The sequence below is a fragment of the Apiospora phragmitis genome, assembly GCF_038363925.1.
Source record: "Apiospora phragmitis strain CBS 135458 chromosome Unknown utg000007l:1.0-2108841.0:1.0-2111359.0, whole genome shotgun sequence".
In the NCBI taxonomy this organism is placed as follows: Eukaryota; Fungi; Ascomycota; class Sordariomycetes; order Amphisphaeriales; family Apiosporaceae; genus Apiospora; species Apiospora phragmitis.
Genome location: NW_027117405.1, coordinates 370,272 through 389,138, shown reverse-complemented (window position 1 = coordinate 389,138; position 18,867 = coordinate 370,272). Strand labels below are relative to the sequence as shown.

Genomic DNA, 18,867 nt, shown 5'->3' with positions numbered 1-18,867 from the left:
CAAAAACATAGCAGTCGACATTTCCGCCTGTTTTTGGGGCGTGCGCCGATCAAAAGGCCCCAAGGTCCCGAGTTCATTCCAAATTGCCCTGGACGAATTGCTGTAAATTGTTGCGCAAACCAGATGCGCGGATATCAGATCTTGTCGAATATCACCGTTACCATTTTTTCATGGTTACCACATCACATCACCACCACTACCTCTTCCTGCGCCTTATGACGAAGATCCCTTCTTCTGTGCCTCCTCGTAGATCCAGTCGTTCAGGCCCTTCTTGTTCCGCGCAATCTCGACGGCGTAGAACTGCATGCGGGGCATAAAGATGCTGCCCTCCTGGGTGTAGTCGGTCTTGGGGTCGGCGCGGACCATGGTGCCGAAGTTGTAGTCCTCGATCTTCTTCTCGTAGGCCATCATGAAGTTGCGCCAGCGCTCCTTGCCCTCCTTGCTCTTCATCTTGTCCTCGTCGATGGGCTCGGCCGGGTCAAACTCGGGGAAGTCCTTCAGCAGGTGCTCGTAGATCTCGTTGTCCATCTTGGTCAGCCGCAGCTGCGACCCCTTGATCTTCTCCAGGATCGACCAGTAGGTACCCATGTGCTGCACCACCTTGACGGCGAACTGCTTCTCCATCTGCGACGGCGCACCATCCCTGGTCAGTTGCCAATGCTTGGGAGTCGGGAACGGCTGTCCAAGTACTTACATCCTCGAGGTTTTGGGCCTCGGAGGCATCGAAGTTGCCCGGCACCCTCTGGGGCGCGGATCCGCTCAGAAGTTGATCCATGTTGGTGTATATGTTGTTGAGTATGGTGTGTGAATTTCTGACTCGAAATCACGAGTGGTTTCCTCAGGTTGAGCCCAGGGATTTGTTTGCGACAGTGTTGCCTGATGCGGCCGATTGATGGAATTTGCGATGACGATATTGGCGAAGTGGGATGTCAAACTTGGAATTATTTGGAAGCCCCGCGATTTGTGGCGCGAGCTTGTAAGCCTCATTCAGCCATTTTTTAGAGGGGTCCAGGCCCAGGCTTAACCAGAAGATAGAAACCCACTGATGCACGTGGCTTGGCTGAAGGGGGAAAAAGCTCACAGGCCTATCTGCCCAGTGCCCACTAACTCAGGTGGGAAGGGAACAAAGATCCCCACTAATAGCACGTCCGTTAATTAACATCTTAACCACCCCTTTCCCCTTCATCATCACTACACGGGAATGGAAAGCAACGACGGCGAGCCCCATCTTATCCCATAGACAAATGTCTATGAAGATGAAGAGGCAGTTGACGTTCCGTAGGCAGGCGCTTTGCGTTGGTTGGTCGGCAATTACAACGGAACGGAACGATGCTTGAATCGTAACAATCCAATGCCTTGGACATTTACCTGCTAATTACGCAAGATAGCATGACATTCTGTTACCTATATTAGCAGCTATACTACTACCCATAACGGAAATACGAGGTTTGTAGAGATCATAAACCGGAATAAGCTAATGGACCCCTTATCAGGAGACAAGCAGTAAGATGCATTTTTGGTGGCTGACTCGACTGGAGAGAAAAGATCCTAGCGCCTGTTATTTCCGGCTCACTTACCAGCCGGCGGCTGCCCCCATCTATTTATCTATTGCCGGCACTTCGGCTTGCAAGCCCAATAGATGACTTTCTATGTGGTGGACAGCGTTGAGTGGACATCATTACTCAAGGTGCTTTCAGTCGTCATCCTGATCGTCTCCAATCCTTTGGAAGCATCTGGAGACAGCTGCCGCTGCTACGTCGACTCGGCCGAACTCGATGCGCAATGGCAACCCAACCCAACTCTTCACTGGGTTTGTTTTCACTTGTGTTATCACGATTGCCGATTCCCGACATCTTACTGGCCCGTCTTGTTTCTTTTGGGAAGCTCTCTGCACGTGTTGAAACGCTCGAACCTCCTCGAGAGGGCACGATGTTACCCCGGAGCTGGCCACATTCAATCACATTAACCAATGTGGTATGCGGACCTGACACTAATGGACCTTAGACGGTGAAATAAGGCCCCCTGCAGCGACGGTTGACCTACCCTTTGGAGTCGCTGCTTGGCGAAGTTGACGTGCTAGAACCGAAATCAATCCCAAATGGTCCGATTTCGTCTCCGCTTTGATCTGGCTCACTTTCTTTTAAGCTCCATCCGGAGTACCTATGCCGCAACTGGTACCTCGCGATGCGACCTCTTACGAAGAAGGATGCTTCTGCCTGTCGCTTCCAGTCAGACGGAGAGGGACTGAAGATGAAACAATCTCCCAATCCCGTATGACGCTTTATTTATATATGTATTCTAAATGTGTCTAGACAGTTGGCACATATGCATGCGCTGGCTGCAGAAGAATCCCACGATTTGCTTGCCGATTTGGCTAGATTTAGCGCCAACGAGGGAGGCGACAAGGGTCTCGGAGAAGTTCAGGGATGGCCACCGTTGAGGCGCCAGCTGAAGTGGAACCCTTACGATAAACTGACTGGGATATCCTTTACCCTTCCACCAAAGCCATCCTCCACAGCTAGAATGGATGTGGTGTCTGTGGAGGACGGCTTTGATAATGCAAAGGCCCGGATGGCGGTTAAGGAAGGGTCTTGGGGAAACATATATAAGGTAAGGTTGGGCGATCCGTACCACTACCGGAAGATTTTTGGTCTTTATCGCCGTCAGAAGTTGAGCCTCATTCACTCACTTCAGCTTTCGTGTGGAGGGGGGTTTTTACACCTCTAGTCTTTCGTTCACTTACACCAGTCATTCGTTGTTCACCGTCGTTAGTTTAGACACCTCCCCGAGGTCGTTCTAGCCAACCAGTCTCTCGTTGCTCTTTTCTTGTTCAGTGTGTGTGAATCGTTCACTCTATCTTATCCCTTCCTCCACGATGCGTGTGTCTATCCCCGTCCTTGGGGCTCTGCTCCTGGCCGGTGCCGATGCGCGCTGCGTCAAGGTCTACCCCTTCCGCAAGCTCTGCTTCGCACCCTGCTGTCACCAACGGGACTGCTGTTGCATCTGCTGCTTCGTCTTCCTCCCAGAGCTCTGTGGCTACCTCCACCGCCGTGAACTCTGCTGCTTCGTCTTCCGCCCAGAGCTCTGCGGCCACCTCTACCGCGGTAAACTCTGCTTCTGCTAGCTCTACCGCCGTGGAGTCGACCGCCGCCTACTCGACGACCACCGCCAAGGCTGGCATCGAGACCGCGTCTTCTTCTGCTGCTGCCGCTTCCACGACCGCCCTCAGCTCCCAGACTACGGTCGAGGCACTATCCTCTGCCAGCACCACCGCTGTGACCTCCGTGGCCGTTTCCAGCTCCGCCACGACCAACATCGTCACCAGCACTCCTTCTTCCTCGTCGTCCATCGTTGTGGTCCCTTCGACCTCCACGAGCACGACCAAGACCAAGGCGCCCGCCGCCACCAACTACCCCCGAGCCTACCCTGCCGACGTTGTCGACAAGCTGCGGGACTCGAGCCTCAGCAAGCTCGAGACCTACGCCGCGAGCAACCTGGCCGGCTCCTGCACCCTCGAGACGGCCTCCATCCGCCGCGAGTGGAGCGACCTCTCGGCCGACGAGCGCATCGCCTACACGACCGCGATCCGCTGCCTGCAGACCCTCCCCTCCAAGTCGGACGCCAAGGAGGTGCCCGGCGCTCGCTCGCGCTTCGACGACTTCATGGCCGTCCACATGGCCATGACCCCCTACATCCACAACTCGGCCAACTTCCTGGCCTGGCACCGCTACTACCTCTTCACCTACGAGAAGGCCCTGAAGGAGGAGTGCGGCTATGCGGGCGCCCACCCGTACTGGAACTGGGACCGCTACGCGTCGGACCCGGTCCACAGCCCTCTCTTTAACGGCAACGCCACCAGCATGGGCAGCGCGTCCGGCTGCAACACCGAGGGCCCCTTCGCCGACTACCAGGTCAACCTGGGCCCCGGCACCTCGACCCGCTACAACCCGCGCTGCCTGAAGCGCGCCGTCAACCGCGACGCGGCCCAGGACTGCACCGCGGACAAGACCTACTCCCTCATCACGCGCAGCTCCTCCGTCTCGGCCTTCCAGAACACCATGCAGGGCATCCCCGGCGTGCACGTCGGCGGCCACTTCACCATGGGCGGCGACCCGGGCGGTGACATCAACGCCTCCCCCGGTGACCCGGCATTTTACCTGCACCACGCCATGATCGACCGCGTCTGGTGGCTGTGGCAGGTCCAGGACCTGCAGAGCCGCTTGACCGCTGTCGCCGGTAACGACCTCAAGACCGGCCGCGCCGGATCTCTCAAGGACACCGTCAGCCTCGGCATGCTCAACGGCGACGTCGAGCTTAGCTCTCTGCTTAACACGCTCGGCGGCAACGGCGGCGAGTTCTGTTACATCTACTTGTAATGTATCGTGACGGGCAGGAGTCGGGTTTGGGGCAAGTGTACTTAGTTATGGTAGTTAGCCATCTGCTGGGTTACCTCCAGCAGTGGTAATGTAATAATTCTGTAATGTTTATCCAGATTGAATCAAACTCATCGGGCTTCGTGACCATGGCTCGTGACCACCAGGATAACCGATTCCAAGTAGAGTAATGCAAGGTCCCTAAAAGGCTGACATACACAATTCATGCCTTGCTCCATCAAGGCGGTGTGGTTTTAGGAGCTGACGAGAACTAACTAGGGATGGTGGGCGGACCCCTTACACGGGCTTTGCAGTCCCTTACTCGTCTCACACTGGCCCGGAACGATCTTTATGCGGCCTGACACAGGGTGAACATTTAATTCTGCTCCGGAGTCGCCGGCCATTAGGAGTCATCATGAGAGGCTTTTATCTGTGATGACCCAAGCAGTAATTACGCCTGATCGAAAAGTTCGGGGTTCTGTTCTTTACCCCGGTCTAACAACCTCATCCAGTGTTGCCAAGGGTCAAAGTAACAGAATAGAAGGAAAGAGACCCAAAACAAGATTTCATTCTCGAGCAAGAATTAGATCATGCGTAGAGAAGAGCATCTTTGGAGGAGAAGGATATACGGACGGTGCCTCGAGGCTATACTGGCGTCACCAAGCAAATTACTATCTGGCCCATAAACTGTATAATCCGTATAATGTAATATGGAACATCACTGCATAATGGAAAAATGGAAGGTTGATGACCGCAGCATAACGTGATTCACTTCAGCCAATCAAAAGGTGCTTGCGGTACCTAAGACTGCGCATTCAGCCCCCTGTAGCGTGGCATATTTTCACAGGGTATTAGGATCCTGCCTGCCTGAACGCCCTGCATAGATATCCTGAAGGGAGAACCAACCTATTCACCTAGCAGTGCCATAGCCATTCAAATTCCAAGCTACCACGTACAAGTGCTACCGAGATATTATACCATCCCAGCCTCATCGGATTCCTGATTGCCCCTCTTTCCCTCCTTCGAAACATTCAAGTGCGCGCGCATATACCCCCAATGTTGACATTGACGAAATGCTTGATAGCGTTACACTACATGATGGCAGCAATTGACTCCAACGACAACTCCAAGGACTGGGTCTTTGACGTCAGCGCCCTCATGGTGCTCATCAGCGAAAGCGAGGAGCTCCAGTACCGGCTCTCCGGGCGCAACCTGCTGCAAGCCTTCTGTGCCGCTCCCGTGTCTGGGATCCAGACCTATCTGAAATCATACGACGTCCTCCTCCAGCCAAGCTCCTACACGTATTTCTCTCCCTACGGCGGCAAGAGCGCGCCCCTCCGGAACCTGGCGCTGGAAAATGCCATAAAAAGGGGCAGGCTGCTGGAAGACGGGAAATGCACCTTCTTCCGGATACCACATCTCCGGAGGAAGATGGGGAGAGAGTCCCTGAAGCTGATATGGACTGCATTCACTTGGGTGTGCATGGGGGGCTTGATAGTCATGTCTTTTATGGCACCCAAGGCAACATGGATAGGACCGACCAACTGTTTGGTGTACACGAGTTGGTCTATCGTCCTGCGCATTGTCGAATTCGTGATGATAAAGCCATCGCGGGAACCTGGCGGCATCACCAGACCAGATGACCCGGATGCGGTGTACATCTTGGGCAGGGACAACTCGGCAGTGGTTCTGTCCGGAAGCCGGAAAGACATTAAAGCTTGGACTACCAGGGGCTTTATCTACAATCAAAACGCCAAATCCAAACGGGCGACATTGTTATGGCAGATGTTCACGAAGGTGGGGACGCTACTGGTTATATTTGTTTCTTTTAGCACCATACCCAACTGATCAACCCTGGATCAAGTCGTCTTCATCTTATTGAACATGCTGGGGCAGGCGAACACCCTACTGGGCCTCTGGCTGAACGGCCGTTCTTGCCTGGATGCCCTCGAAGAGCTCCCAGGCAGCAAGCAAGTCAAAACCCGAACCGCTACTTATGCATCCCTGATCCTGTTCTTCAAGGACGTCGAAGATAGGAACTGGACCGACAAGGCAGGCTTGCTGCCACAATCGGACGTATGGACGGAATGGAGGGACCGGATAATCCGCGAGCCCAACGCAGACCCGAAGGCGCTCTATAACGAAATAAATGAAGCGCATCATCATGGAGCGTTCCACAAAAAGGGGTCAATTGGCTCGGCAACAACGATGGTAGATTCGAAAACCCAGAACGGGGAAAAGGCAACTGTATGTCACCAAGAGACTACTGCCTATATCACTAGATAGGGACACTCGAAAGTCGCATAATTCAATGTTCCTACGGCGACAGAAGCGAAAAGGATGTGAAGAACAGGGCATTATCTGCGGTATATTATATGTTTAGGGGTGATTTGCTTGCTCTGAGGCGCTTGTTCTTGCTGTGATAACTTGGTAAGGAATCAAATTCAAGGGGAGGGCGGGGGCAAACTCGAAAGACACGGTACGCGCCCATTACAGGGGAGTGTGGAAACCCCCTTTGGATAAGCCACGACTGGCAAGGATCTTGAAAGAAAGAAAGAAAGGGCCCGGATTGAAGGACTCGGCTCGAGATGGCTGGCTGGCTGAGATTCACACCGAGCTGCCACGGGTCGCTCATAAGCCGAGGGCGCCTCAGCCTCAGCTGTACATCAGCATGATAAGAGTTTAGTGCCATGTAGAAAGGCAATGAACCACATTGTCTTCCATTTCACACTCCTCCAATGTCAAGGTCAAGGTGCCAAGGCAGCCTGCTTATGCCAAGGTAGCCTGCTTCGGCAGATGCCTTATGCCTCCATACTACAGTAAAACGGCATCGGCTGATGACATGACCCAGCGCTCTTGGTCGAACTCCTCGAGAAGCGCCCGATTGGTGCGCAGAGGTGCCAACACTGGAGCGCAAACAGGGGAAGGAATGCATAGAAAACAAGCTCTTGATTGACATTTCGCCAAGGTAACATTGCGAGCCGCTTCTAGATCTAGATTCGCTGGCCAATAAACCGATCGCTAGCATCAGCACAATATGCAAGCCAACCACAGCTGACAGCGAAAGAAAACTACCCGCCTGCATAATCCTGACCATAAGTGGCGTGATAAGAGTTGCGATAAGAGTCGTTCCAATAAAAGCCACCTGTAATCTCGGTGAGTTGGAGACGAGTAGAACCATGAGGCTCTGCCTGTAACCCTGTTCTCTTCGTCTGCAGTGTCTCAGTTGTTGTGGTGTCTCCTTTCGCCCGAAAAGGTAAAAACACCAAATGCGCTTCAAAGTTTTCGATATTACTATGAACACAGACGTAACTACTCTTTGTGCATATTGTTTCCCGCGCTAGTTCAGTGCAGGATGAGCTGATAATATGGTGTTCATTGGTACTATTTGAGTGGATGGAGGGGGAAAGGGGGCAGAATCATATGCTGGGGTCTGTAGCCGCCGAGGCTGCATATGGCTTGCATATATTTGCATACTTGCAAGACATCGGAATCACACCTGCCACGCCGGGTAAGGCCGAAGATGTACAGGGACGCCAGATAGCACACTGGACACGCCGACCTCGAACAGCACGAGGCGAGCCTGCTCGATGAGAATGGGCAGTGTAGCCAATAGATCTGGTTTGATTTGGTCTCCAAGGCGAGGTGGTACCCTTTTCGATGCATCTGACATCCGTCCTGTTCGGTCTATTGACTTCCGTGTTGCGGCTGAAAATAAATGTGCTCCAAGCTGAGGTGGTCTCTACATACAGGGGCAGAGTCTATTTAAGAGCGCTGGGTATGGCCATATGTCAGGCTGTAGAGACTGCTGCCAGTACAACCCTGATCGGATACCACGTTCTATACTGAGTCTTGGGCTTTCATATACAGTACTTTCTCTGTCTAGCTCAGTTGCGCAATACATTAACTTCGCTTAAGGCTCCGTGGGGTATGTCATCAAATCACAGATATTACGGCCAGCCCACGATGGACCAGGGAGAAACATGCGAGACGGGGCTTCAAGAGTACGACAGCAAGGAACTCGAAGACATGAAACCGTACCACTACAAAAGGATCCAAGGTGGGAAGAAGCGAATTCGACTCATCAAACTCAAAACTGGCCATACAGACAACCGTGAGATAGTTTGCGAGTTCTACGAAGCTGAATACGACACACTGTTTCATATACCAAAGAAGATATCCCACGATCGGGAGGCAAGAGAACCACCCAAGAATACGGAAGATGAAGATGCTCAAACAGCACCCCTGCCAGAAGACCATCAGGACGACGCGGGCGTGGATGGAGTTGGTGTCGGGGAGAAGGAGGCTGCTCGCAAGAGGAGAAGCTGCTGCAGCAGCTGATGGAGACGCGGAAAGCCTTGCAACAACGCACCAAAAAGGAAAGAGAAGCCATGGAAGCAAAGAATGAAGAAGAAGAGATGAAACGGTTTGATGAGGCGCAGAAGAACGGAGTCGAGTACGAGGCACTCTCCTGGTGCTGGGGGTCCGACCCACCAAAGTACGCTTTGAAGATTGAAGAGGGTGACAACACATACAAATTCCAGGTGAAGCGAGAGCTTGCCCTAGCACTCAAGTACCTCCGGCTCAAGGATAAGGTAAGGACGCTCTGGATCGATGCCATCTGCATTAACCAAAATGACCCCGAAGAACGCAACCACCAAGTCCAGATGATGTCGAGGATCTACACCAGAGCTAAATCGGTGTGTGTTTGGCTGGGGAGCACACAGAAAACAGCAAGGTCGCTATCGATTTTATACGGAACGAAGTCATGGAGCTGGATAACTTCGATACGATATGCACCGACAAGAAATACAGTCAGAAGTGGCAGGCACTTCAGATGCTTATGCAAACGGAATGGTTTTCACGGCGCTGGGTGGTACAAGAGATTGCGCTGGCGAAGCAGGCGACAGTCTACTGCGGCAACGACTCGATGCCGTGGAAAGACTTTGCCATAGCTGTCGAGCTTTTCGTGGAAGTGGAAACGGCGACGCATCGGCTATCGGAGATTATGCAGAACGACGAGAAGTTCCGACATGTGCCCAACTGGTTCGAGCACGTGTCCGAGCTGGGCGCCAGCCTCTTGGTGCAGGCCACGGGCAAGGTCTTCCGCGGACCTGCATCTCCGCTCCACGAACTCAAGGGGGACGAGCGGGACACGGATAAAGATCGTGAGCGATGGAGCAAGATCCGCACGATCGACCCGCTGGAGAGACGGAGCTTGCTCAGTCTGGAGTACCTGGTGTCTACCATGTTCATCTTCAAGGCCGCGGAGCCGCGCGACGTCATCTACTCCCTGCTCGCCATCGCCCGGGACGCGGCACCGTTTGCAGGACTGACCTTCGATGACGACGATCCTACCTTCCTAACTATGACACTGTTCGACCAGTTCCTGGAGGAGAAGCCATTCCTGATTGATTACGGTCGGCCTTATTCCGACGTATGTCGTGACTTCGTCCGGTTCGTCATCCAGCGGAAGAGTAAGATTGATGCCGTCCAAGCCTTGGATATTCTCTGCCGTCCCTGGTCGCTAGAGAAGCCCAGGGATGAAGAGGTCAATTCGTCTACGCCCGCAACATGACGACGGTTTCGATAACACATACAAGAAGGGAATCATCCCCACACAAGACAGGAAGTGGCTCAGGAGAATTTCTAAAATCGGCGTCGATAAGGTGCATGGGAAGCCAAGATGGAGGCTCGTTAAGCAAAGGTCGGACAAAAGAGAAGAAGATCCTCGCAGCACGAAGGAGTATATAGATGATTGCAAGAGAGAGTATAAAGAAAAAGCAGAGTGGTGTCCCTTACCTGATGAGCCAAATGAGAAGTGGATACCTCCCGCAGGCTGGGAGAAGTTGGAGAAGTGGTGCACAGCTTACCGGGAGGAGCTCGAAGCTGCTGTAAACAAGCGGAAGGAGGAGAAGGAGGAGAAGGAGAAGAGATCAAAGGACAGGGGCTCAAACAAGGTAGACGAGCCACTGAAGGATCCGGACGTAACAGATCTGGAACTGCCCTCGTGGGTAGCTCGGGCCTCGCGTGCTCCCTTCAAGCTCGACAACCACCCGGGCATGAGGGTCATGAAGATGGGCCGCGCGAATGCCGACCCGCTGGTCGGGCAGCCCACGGACGGGCACCGGAACTACAGCGCCGCGCAGACCCGGCACGTGAACCTCGAGGTCCTGAAGTTTCGGAAGCGGCCCGAGCTCGGACACTACAGCATGTACGTGCAGGGATTTATCCTCGACGAGGTGGTGGAGGTGAGGGACGCGTCGCAGGGCGGAGACATTCCGGCCTCGTGGCTTGAGCTGGGCGATTGGGATCCCCCTACGACCGCGATCCGCCAGACGAGCTGTGGAGAACCCTGGTGGCGGATCGGGGCCGCGACAACCGTAATCCGCCGTATTACTACGCCCGAGCCTGCCGGGAGTCGGTGCACAAGGGTAGCGTCAAGAGCGGTCGCGTCAACACCGGGGCACTGCTGTATAACGAGCGCAACTCCATCATCGCCGAGTTTTGCCGCAGGGTCCAAGCCGTGATCTGGAACCGTCGCATGTTCAAGACCGAGGCGGGCAGGCTCGGACTGGCCTACGACGTCGAGAAGGGCGACAAGGTCTGCGTGCTGTATGGCTGTACCGTACCGGTGGTCCTCAAACAGAGGGGGAAGAACAGACCGGACCCAATGAAGGGTGAGGAGGGGGATCTCGCGAGAGAAATACTCGAAGATGCCAAGGAAGCGCTGAAGGCCTGCATTCGGCAGTGCGAGAAGAATCGCGAGCACAAAAAGCAGCGCAAGAGCCGAAACGACAAAAACAAAAGGCGGTGGCTGAAATCTGGAGAATGGTATGAGATGATGGACGCGAAGGAGAAGGCAGAGGATCAACTCGAACTCGAGAGGGAGAGAAAGAAGGAGGAAGAGGGAAAGGGAGGAAAGTGGGGAGAGAGGAGAAAGAGCAGAGGGAACGGAGGAAACGGAGGAAAGGGTGGTAGAGGCGGTAGAGGCAGTACAGGAGGTAGAAGAGGTAGAGGCAGCAAGAGAAGAGGATCACCAGCCAGAACAACATACCGACCATGCAACTACGGGGCGGGACCTGATGTTGGTTTCCTGTTTTGCACTAATGGCAACGTTGATGGCTCATGTCGCGGGACCAAGGGAACAAGCTGAAAGTGCTAGGGTGAGTCTATCGGACCGCGAAAGTCTCAAGACCTCGTACCAAGCGAAGGTCGAGGAAGCAGGACATGATGATCCGCATCTCTTCTACACGTTTCGAGGCGATTGCTATTTGCATGGCATGATGGACGGCGAGGCAGTACGGCACAAGTTCTATGAAGAGCTTCCAGATAGGGTGTTGGAGTTGAGATAGGGCAATGCTGATAGGGTCGATCGTTCTCTTGGTAGCAGAGCTATAGAGCGTTCGCTAGGACTTATGAACTTCTGATGATGTACTGTGACGGAAGGAACTCGAGGGATGGCTGGATACCGAGATATCGATATTTTTTTCAACTGAAGCCATAGGGGTTTAATCCACTTATACAGAATGCGCGGCGAGTGAAGACGTGGTTATTATAATGAACGGATCACTATATAACTAACCACGAGCAGAAAGCAGGTAGTAATGAGTATGAATCAACTGACAGCGGAATAACTAGCCGAAGTTCATAATCAAGAAGCATTGTCTGATTCGCTCTCCTCGAGTCTCGCCTGATCCCTCATTGTTTCGGGCTCTATAATCTTACCGCGAGTGAGAAGATGCGTGGCAATGAAGTCCGTGGCGCCTTTGTAGTCGCCCACCACCTTCTCGGGAAGAAACCGGGTTCGGCAAAGGCCGTCAGGCGACGGCACCGACTCCCAAGCCCTCTTGACGTCGACGCCGATCTCCACCTCCCAAGTGCTGATCCACCGGGCGCTCGGTGTGTCGTCGACAACCGAGTACTGGAAGAGGGCGGCCCCGTCGCCGGTCGCGTCGTAGAGCTCGAGCGTCTGAAGCTTGGGCATCCGGCAGGCAAACTCGGCGACGCGCTGGAGGAGGTTCTGGAGACGAAGCTCGGGGTCGTCGTCGTCGTCGTCGCGGCTTTCTTGGTCGCCGGGCAGCAGGCGCGCGGTGAGGGTGAGGATGCAGAGGTCGGGCCAGAGGGGCAGGGGGTCGACGCCGTCGAAGGCGGAGAAGAAATGCCTGCCGTCAATGAGGTTGCACACGCCCAGTTCCTCCATGCCGACGCTCCGCGAGGCCAGATGTTGGGGCATGAGTTCGCGGTGTAGCCTTTCCATTTTTATTGCCCAGTTCCCCCGTCGGCTGAGAAGGTTCAAGGTATCGCCCTTCCATCCCAAGGCTACAGCGGTGGCGTCATCCCTGCACTATGTCTTCTTCGGGCAGAGCCTCGTCATCTTCGTCTTCGTCTTCGTCTTCGTCTTCATCTTCATCTTCGTCTTCGTCTTCGTCTTCGTCTTCGTCTTCATCTTCATCTTCGTCTTCGTCTTCGTCTTCGTCTTCATCTTCATCTTCATCTTCATCCTCATCGGAGCGGGCGATGTTGGGAATCTGGTACAAGTAGACCCTTTTCAAAGACTGAGGCCAGTTGGGCAGCGTGGCCCCAAACCATTCCACCGGGTATTCGATGTCAATAAATAGATCATTCGGATTGCCGTGCCATTTTTCGAAAGCAACGCAGGTCAAGTTGGGAAAGCTGCGCATCATCACCGAACGCGACAAATCTCCAACATAGAGCAAACAGCGGGCCGAGATCCTGAACTCGGTGACGGCTCTGGCAGTTGGGAAGGCTATGTACTCTTCCACTTCGTGTGATCGGGTTATGGAGAAGCTGACCCAGTCCATGGTGTTGAAGCTGGCGGGGGCGACCGGTACCACAGCGGCACAGCTTGGACAGCGGGCACGAAACCGGACCCTATTCTCGTCGGGGTCGGGGTCGTCTAACCGGGAGCGGAATGCAAGATCAAACTGGCGCCACTGTGTTATTCCTTGTCGGTGTATGTCTCTTCGTTGTTGCTCGTCGTCGGTTCCGCTGGTGGTCAAGTCCAGGGCGAACGCTGCTTTTGTGCCGTTGAAGAGCGGCAAGGCGGCAAAGAGCGAATGGATGGCTAGTTTGAATGTTCTTCTTTGAAGTACCGACCGGCGTCCGTATTCAAAGAAGGGGTGATGGGGTTCTTCGTCATGCGACAGATTGTCTGGGAGCTCCGGGAGCTCGGGAAATTGCAGACTGCTGCCCAATGGCACGTAGTAATTGAGGCGCTTTAGTAGAAGATGGCGATGGCCAAACGCACGCATGATCTTGACGAATTCCTGGAGGTCGTTGGGTCGCAGCGTCAGCGTGTGCAGGGTCGAACTTTCGACGACTGCTTGCCATGACCGGCAGACAGCGGCGCACGTTGGTCTTTGGGAGCCCTCAATCTGCCCGAGTACCATCAAGACGATCTCGGACGAGAGTTTCTCTTTGTTGGCCATTGTGAGATACCGCCTAGTCGAAGGGGAATCTTGAGGGAGAGGTGCGTGGACGGTGGTGCTAGTAGAGAATGCAACAAAATTGTGCTATTGCGTAGTCTGGGGCAGTCGGCGAGTAACTGGTGATAGTGAGAACAGAAGGTTATAAAAAGGAAGGACGGTGCACTCTTCAGTGGGCACGGTTGAATTTCGAGTTTGACTCCTCAACTTGGCATTCACATTCCTGTCACTCGGTACTCACTCAACATAGAGATTTATTTCACACACGGAGATAGCATTTTACGACGCGACGCTGCATAAATAAACTAGAGGTGAGTGAGAGCAATGAAGCTTTCTCACAGAGGTGTATACAACCTTGATTCTTACCAACCTTAACCAGAGACAAACTACTCATCCACAATTTTGCAAAGTATCTGCCAGCTAACATTCTGAAAAAGAAAACCGTGGTTCAACAGTATAAGTAGCCATTACAGGGCATCCCCCATGACTGTACCAAATACTGCTGCTGATTCCTGATTTCATACACAATCTCTTGCGTCTATCCACATAGCGCATCAAATAACCCCTGATGAACGCAGACCAAGTAGACAAGATATCAGCCCATCCATACCGGAGGCCCTGGATTGTATAGTTCTATCGTCATTAGCAAGTCGACGCATACTAGCATATGATGTGGGCAACATACCGTAACGTTCTTCATGGCGTCGCTGTAAATATCGATGTTGATCGACGGGTCTGCATAACATATCCCCATTAGCTTCCCAACCTGAATGTTACTGAACCTATCCGTAGTGATAACGGAGTGCGCCTAGCTAATTAATCAGATGGCAGGTATACATACCGCTCATGCTATAAGCCCCCGGAAACTGGACATAGTACTTCCCGTCCGTCGGCAGCGCGCCGTCGCCCGTCCCCCTCGTGACGCGGAGGTGCGCGCACTCCGGGTAGAACTGCGGCTTGTTCGCGATGTGCAGGCTCGTGATCTCGTGGCGGACCACGTACGTGCCCGGCCGCAGCGACGCCGGGATCGTCACGGGCCACAGGTCCGGCGTCCCGTCCCAGCGCTGGAAGGCCTTCTGGTACCACGAGCCCTCGGCCAGCGTGCCATCGATCAGGCCGCCCTCCCAGATCTTGAAGAAGGAGAGCGCGTTTACGTCGGCGATGTCGGCGCACGAGGCGTCCGGGGAATCGGAATTGCCGCATGCTGCGAGCCACACCGTCATGGGGCCCACGGGGTGCAGCCAGTACCAGTACACGGCGGTGAGGTTGGCGCCTGCCGCGATGGGGATGTACGATGGCGGCGCCACGGCTGGCGTGTTGCAGGCGAGACCCGCGTCCGTCACGGAGAAGATGGGGTCGATGGACGCCCACGACCGCTGGACCATCCAGGGCTGGCCGAGCTGGTCCTCGGCTGGTGTATCCGGGTCATAGCTGCGTGTACATTCTCAGCGAGGAGTGTGCTTGCCCCAAGACTTGGACACTCAAACTCACCCTCGGTACCATATATCGCCTACTGTGTAGTTGACCAGTCCGCCATGAGCACTGGACAATCTCGCGCCGAGCACAAGTAGACTAGAAATCAAGATTGGGATCATTTCGGTCGTGGGTGCTTGTGGGGAGAGTAATGATATGTGCGTGTAGGAACTCAGAGAACCTTCATAGTGGAGTGACTGCCAATGACTCAGCAGTATCCCACTCATTCTGGGTATGCTTGTCGGAAAGGAGGCAGCAAGGTATTGATGCAAGCAATACAGACCTGGTGATCGACCGACACCAATGGATAGTTGGAGCTGCCCCTGTCATCTCTATCTGGTTAAACAGACAGCCGTAATCAACCGGCTCCGCCCTACCGATATTCGTTAACCACTAAGAACACCTTGTGTGTTCGGCAGTAGAAGTACCGCCAGGGGTAGTTAGTATCTTGATGGCATACCCTTAACAGCTTCTGTTCCCGTTAAACAATGCATTTGTTGCAGGTAGGTCGATCGTTCTGGAGTCTCTACACCACACAGTGATCTGGACTATTGTAGATCCAAGTCGGCCTTCCACTCCATGCTGCAATCCAAGATACGCGCGTCAGCATCCTGGTTTTTTAAAGATTATGCGAGTATGCTAAGAGCGCCACAGGTCGCTCGGTTGCTTGTCTTGCATGTCTTGCATTCATGTTCTGATCGATTTCGAGTGCGGCAGGATAGAGCGGCTCCATTTTCGGTCCACAGACAAATAAAGCTGTTATTTGAGTTTGAGTATATGCCAGGAGGGTCTACTAAAGTAACGAACAAATAGCATGTCTTTGGCATCATATATACAGAGAGTTGGAGAACTCGGCAGTTGCCGGGTTATGAAGAGCCTCTCCACAGATTGTGGAGAAATGATCGCTTTCCCGGTGTCTGTACTTCCGAGTCCGGGGGAGGTGTGCCGTTCCGTTCCTGGAACCATTTGATCGAATCATATGAGCCATCTGCTCACCATTATAATGTGGTCATGCCCTGCGTGTCGAATTATCCGCCTTATTAGCCAGTTCCCTTCCCCACATCTTGTCAAAACTGCATAGCTAGCCGTGAACGAATACCACCCTACCAAACGCCAAGGTAATCAACAGGGCGAGCTTGTCACCCAAAGAAACGCATGTTCTGGTTCGAGCCTTGAGGGGAAAGGGACACTATTAATACAGCCAAACAGATTCTGGAGACACAAGGTCCAGAACGTGCTAACAAGCGGGAAAGTTCTACGGCGAGAACAACTCCATTTTCGGAAGCCAAGCCAACGGAGACGGTTCAGAGTGATTATCGGAATTTGTAGTGAACCCGCGTCCTGCGGGGCGAAACCAATCATTATATATATCCAGTATAAACCCCCCCCCCACATCTACCGACACCAACAGGGGCAAGGCCTACCTTCACTCGTACCGACCGCCAAAGATCACCGTGAAAATCAAATCTGCAACGATGACCCGCAACATCTTGGTGACAGCGGCCCTGATGGGTTCCGCCCTCGCCCTGCCCGCCGCCGCCGAGCTGCTCGTCGAGCGCCAGAGCGCCAACTGCACCATAGCGGGCGACGTCCCGGCCGTCAACGTGGCCAAGCTGCCGGACCCCTTCACCTTCGCCAGCGGGACCAAGGTGGCGACCAAGGCGGACTGGGCGTGCCGGCAGCAGGAGATCAGCCAGATCATGCAGCAGTACGAGCTGGGCGACCTGCCGCCGCCGCCCGACAAGGTCGAGGCCACGCTGTCGGGCACCACCATGAGCGTCAAGATCACCGTGGGCTCCAACACGGCGACCCTCAACGCCGCGATCAAGAAGCCGAGCGGCTCCTCTGGCTCGACCGGCGGGCCCGCCATTATTACTATTGGCGGGTCCAGCCTGCCGATCCCGGGCACCGTCGGCACCGTCGGCTTCGGCAACGATGCCTTCGCGCAGCAGAACGGCGGCAACTCGCGCGGCGTCGGCACCTTCTACAACCTGTTCGGCAAGAGCCACTCGGCGGGCGCGCTGACGGCGTGGGCCTGGGGCGTGGGCCGGCTGATCGACGGCCTGGAGCAGCTGGGCGCGGCCAAGACGGGCATCGACCCGACCAAGCTCGGTGTGACGGGCTGCTCGCGCAACGGCAAGGGCGCGTTCGTGGTGGGCGCGCTCAACGAGCGCATCGCACTAACATTGCCCCAAGAATCCGGGTCGGGCGGTGCCGCGTGCTGGCGCGTGTCGGACTCCCAAAAACAAAAGGGCGCCAACATCCAGACGGCGTCGCAGATCGTGGGCGAGAACGTCTGGTTCAGCCCGCGCTTCAACCAGCACACGAGCAAGACCTCGTCGATCCCCGAGGACCACCACATGCTGGCCGGGCTCGTGGCGCCGCGCGGGCTCTTCGTCATGGAGAACGACATCGACTGGCTCGGGCCCGTCAGCACGACGGCCTGCATGCGGGCCGGCCGGCTCATCTACCAGGCCCTGGGCGCGCCCGAGGCCATGGGCTTCGACCTCACCGGCGGCCACGGGCACTGCCAGTTCCCCTCGGCGTCGGCCTCCAACTTGAATGCGTACATCAACAAGTACCTGCTGGGCACGGGCACGCCGCCCAACAACCTGGAGAAGAGCCCTTCTAACGTGAATATGGCCGACTGGGTTGACTGGACTCCTCCTACACTCACCTGAAGAAAAGTGGATGAGATTATGACTTGGTTGCGGCGCGGTTCTCCAAACCAATACGAAATCTTCATTGCAACCTGCGAACCCCTTGGACTCTTGGAAAGCTTTTCGCATTAGTTGAACCATATATAGCAAGATATTAACGGAGAATAACAGTACATACCTGCTTCAAAGTTGTTTCATAGTTCCATGGTGAACCTACCGAACCCTGCAGATCAGACAATAAGTGCCGTAATAGCACCCTGTTCAAAAAAGGTTGAGTGGCATCAGGGAGTGAATCGGCAGAGATAGGCATAATCGAAGTGATGATTCTTTCGTAGAGCCGAAACCTACAAGGAAGATGTGGATGCGCCACAAGCAGATGCGGCCTACTGCATTACGAAGTGGCATAGCATCCAATGACTACAATTTCAATCTCAGCCATACGATTCACAGGATGCCAAAAAGGATAGACTTCGAACAGCCTATAGAGAAGAAGTGCAAAAGAATTGAACCGGACCCGATTTGAACGGATGACCTTCTGGACTGGAATCAGACGCGCTACCGCTGCGCCACCGGTCCTCGTCACCAACCGAAACATTGGAATGTTGGTTGGCGACTTACTTGCTGGAAGTAATGATTAAATCAGAACTTCCCAAGTGTTGAAATAATTGTGCGTTATTGCAATTCATCTCGCAAACGCATGCGATTGCGGTGTTGAACAATGGTCTCTAATCACAAGTCGTCCATTTGGGATGAACGCTGTTGTTGCATAGAGTGGGCTCGCTGCAGGGAAAGTTTCGCGTATGATGACTGCCATGACATTCAACCTTTGCGCCAACGATGAAGACAAGCCAGTGCATTGTATAAAAGAAGACTTTCCTATTATTCTCTCAGGCACAGATATGGAGTGAAAAC

The 18,867-nt window shown here is 54.2% G+C and overlaps 9 protein-coding genes across 9 annotated transcripts; 5 read left to right on the top strand and 4 right to left on the bottom strand.

Annotated features, from left to right (window-relative positions):
* Positions 1 to 213: 213 nt before the first annotated feature.
* On the bottom strand, positions 214 to 775 carry PG994_007106 (Protein PBDC1-like protein; the record flags this gene model as incomplete). Its single annotated transcript, XM_066858515.1, has 2 exons — positions 214 to 624; positions 695 to 775. The coding sequence occupies 2 exons, from the start codon at positions 773 to 775 to the stop codon at positions 214 to 216; spliced, it is 492 nt and encodes a 163-aa protein (XP_066715457.1).
* A 2,149-nt stretch (positions 776 to 2,924) lies between these two features.
* PG994_007105 (Di-copper centre-containing) lies at positions 2,925 to 4,376 on the top strand (the record flags this gene model as incomplete). The annotated part of the gene is made up of 1 exon (XM_066858514.1): positions 2,925 to 4,376. One exon carries the CDS (start codon positions 2,925 to 2,927, stop codon positions 4,374 to 4,376), a length of 1,452 nt encoding a protein of 483 aa, XP_066715456.1.
* Positions 4,377 to 5,471: 1,095 nt separating this feature from the next.
* On the top strand, positions 5,472 to 6,659 carry PG994_007104 (uncharacterized protein; the record flags this gene model as incomplete). The annotated part of the gene is made up of 2 exons (XM_066858513.1): positions 5,472 to 6,170; positions 6,270 to 6,659. The coding sequence occupies 2 exons, from the start codon at positions 5,472 to 5,474 to the stop codon at positions 6,657 to 6,659; spliced, it is 1,089 nt and encodes a 362-aa protein (XP_066715455.1).
* Positions 6,660 to 8,339: 1,680 nt separating this feature from the next.
* Positions 8,340 to 8,714, top strand: PG994_007103 (uncharacterized protein; the record flags this gene model as incomplete). Its single annotated transcript, XM_066858512.1, has 1 exon — positions 8,340 to 8,714. One exon carries the CDS (start codon positions 8,340 to 8,342, stop codon positions 8,712 to 8,714), a length of 375 nt encoding a protein of 124 aa, XP_066715454.1.
* Positions 8,715 to 8,764: 50 nt separating this feature from the next.
* On the top strand, positions 8,765 to 11,529 carry PG994_007102 (uncharacterized protein; the record flags this gene model as incomplete). Its single annotated transcript, XM_066858511.1, has 4 exons — positions 8,765 to 9,073; positions 9,112 to 9,924; positions 9,977 to 10,756; positions 10,807 to 11,529. The coding sequence occupies 4 exons, from the start codon at positions 8,765 to 8,767 to the stop codon at positions 11,527 to 11,529; spliced, it is 2,625 nt and encodes an 874-aa protein (XP_066715453.1).
* Positions 11,530 to 12,027: 498 nt separating this feature from the next.
* PG994_007101 (F-box-like domain-containing protein) lies at positions 12,028 to 12,633 on the bottom strand (the record flags this gene model as incomplete). The annotated part of the gene is made up of 1 exon (XM_066858510.1): positions 12,028 to 12,633. The coding sequence occupies one exon, from the start codon at positions 12,631 to 12,633 to the stop codon at positions 12,028 to 12,030; it is 606 nt and encodes a 201-aa protein (XP_066715452.1).
* Positions 12,634 to 12,709: 76 nt separating this feature from the next.
* On the bottom strand, positions 12,710 to 13,825 carry PG994_007100 (uncharacterized protein; the record flags this gene model as incomplete). Its single annotated transcript, XM_066858509.1, has 1 exon — positions 12,710 to 13,825. One exon carries the CDS (start codon positions 13,823 to 13,825, stop codon positions 12,710 to 12,712), a length of 1,116 nt encoding a protein of 371 aa, XP_066715451.1.
* A 592-nt stretch (positions 13,826 to 14,417) lies between these two features.
* Positions 14,418 to 15,417, bottom strand: PG994_007099 (uncharacterized protein; the record flags this gene model as incomplete). Its single annotated transcript, XM_066858508.1, has 3 exons — positions 14,418 to 14,557; positions 14,664 to 15,253; positions 15,314 to 15,417. The coding sequence occupies 3 exons, from the start codon at positions 15,415 to 15,417 to the stop codon at positions 14,418 to 14,420; spliced, it is 834 nt and encodes a 277-aa protein (XP_066715450.1).
* Positions 15,418 to 16,770: 1,353 nt separating this feature from the next.
* Positions 16,771 to 17,976, top strand: PG994_007098 (uncharacterized protein; the record flags this gene model as incomplete). The annotated part of the gene is made up of 1 exon (XM_066858507.1): positions 16,771 to 17,976. The coding sequence occupies one exon, from the start codon at positions 16,771 to 16,773 to the stop codon at positions 17,974 to 17,976; it is 1,206 nt and encodes a 401-aa protein (XP_066715449.1).
* Positions 17,977 to 18,867: the final 891 nt, after the last annotated feature.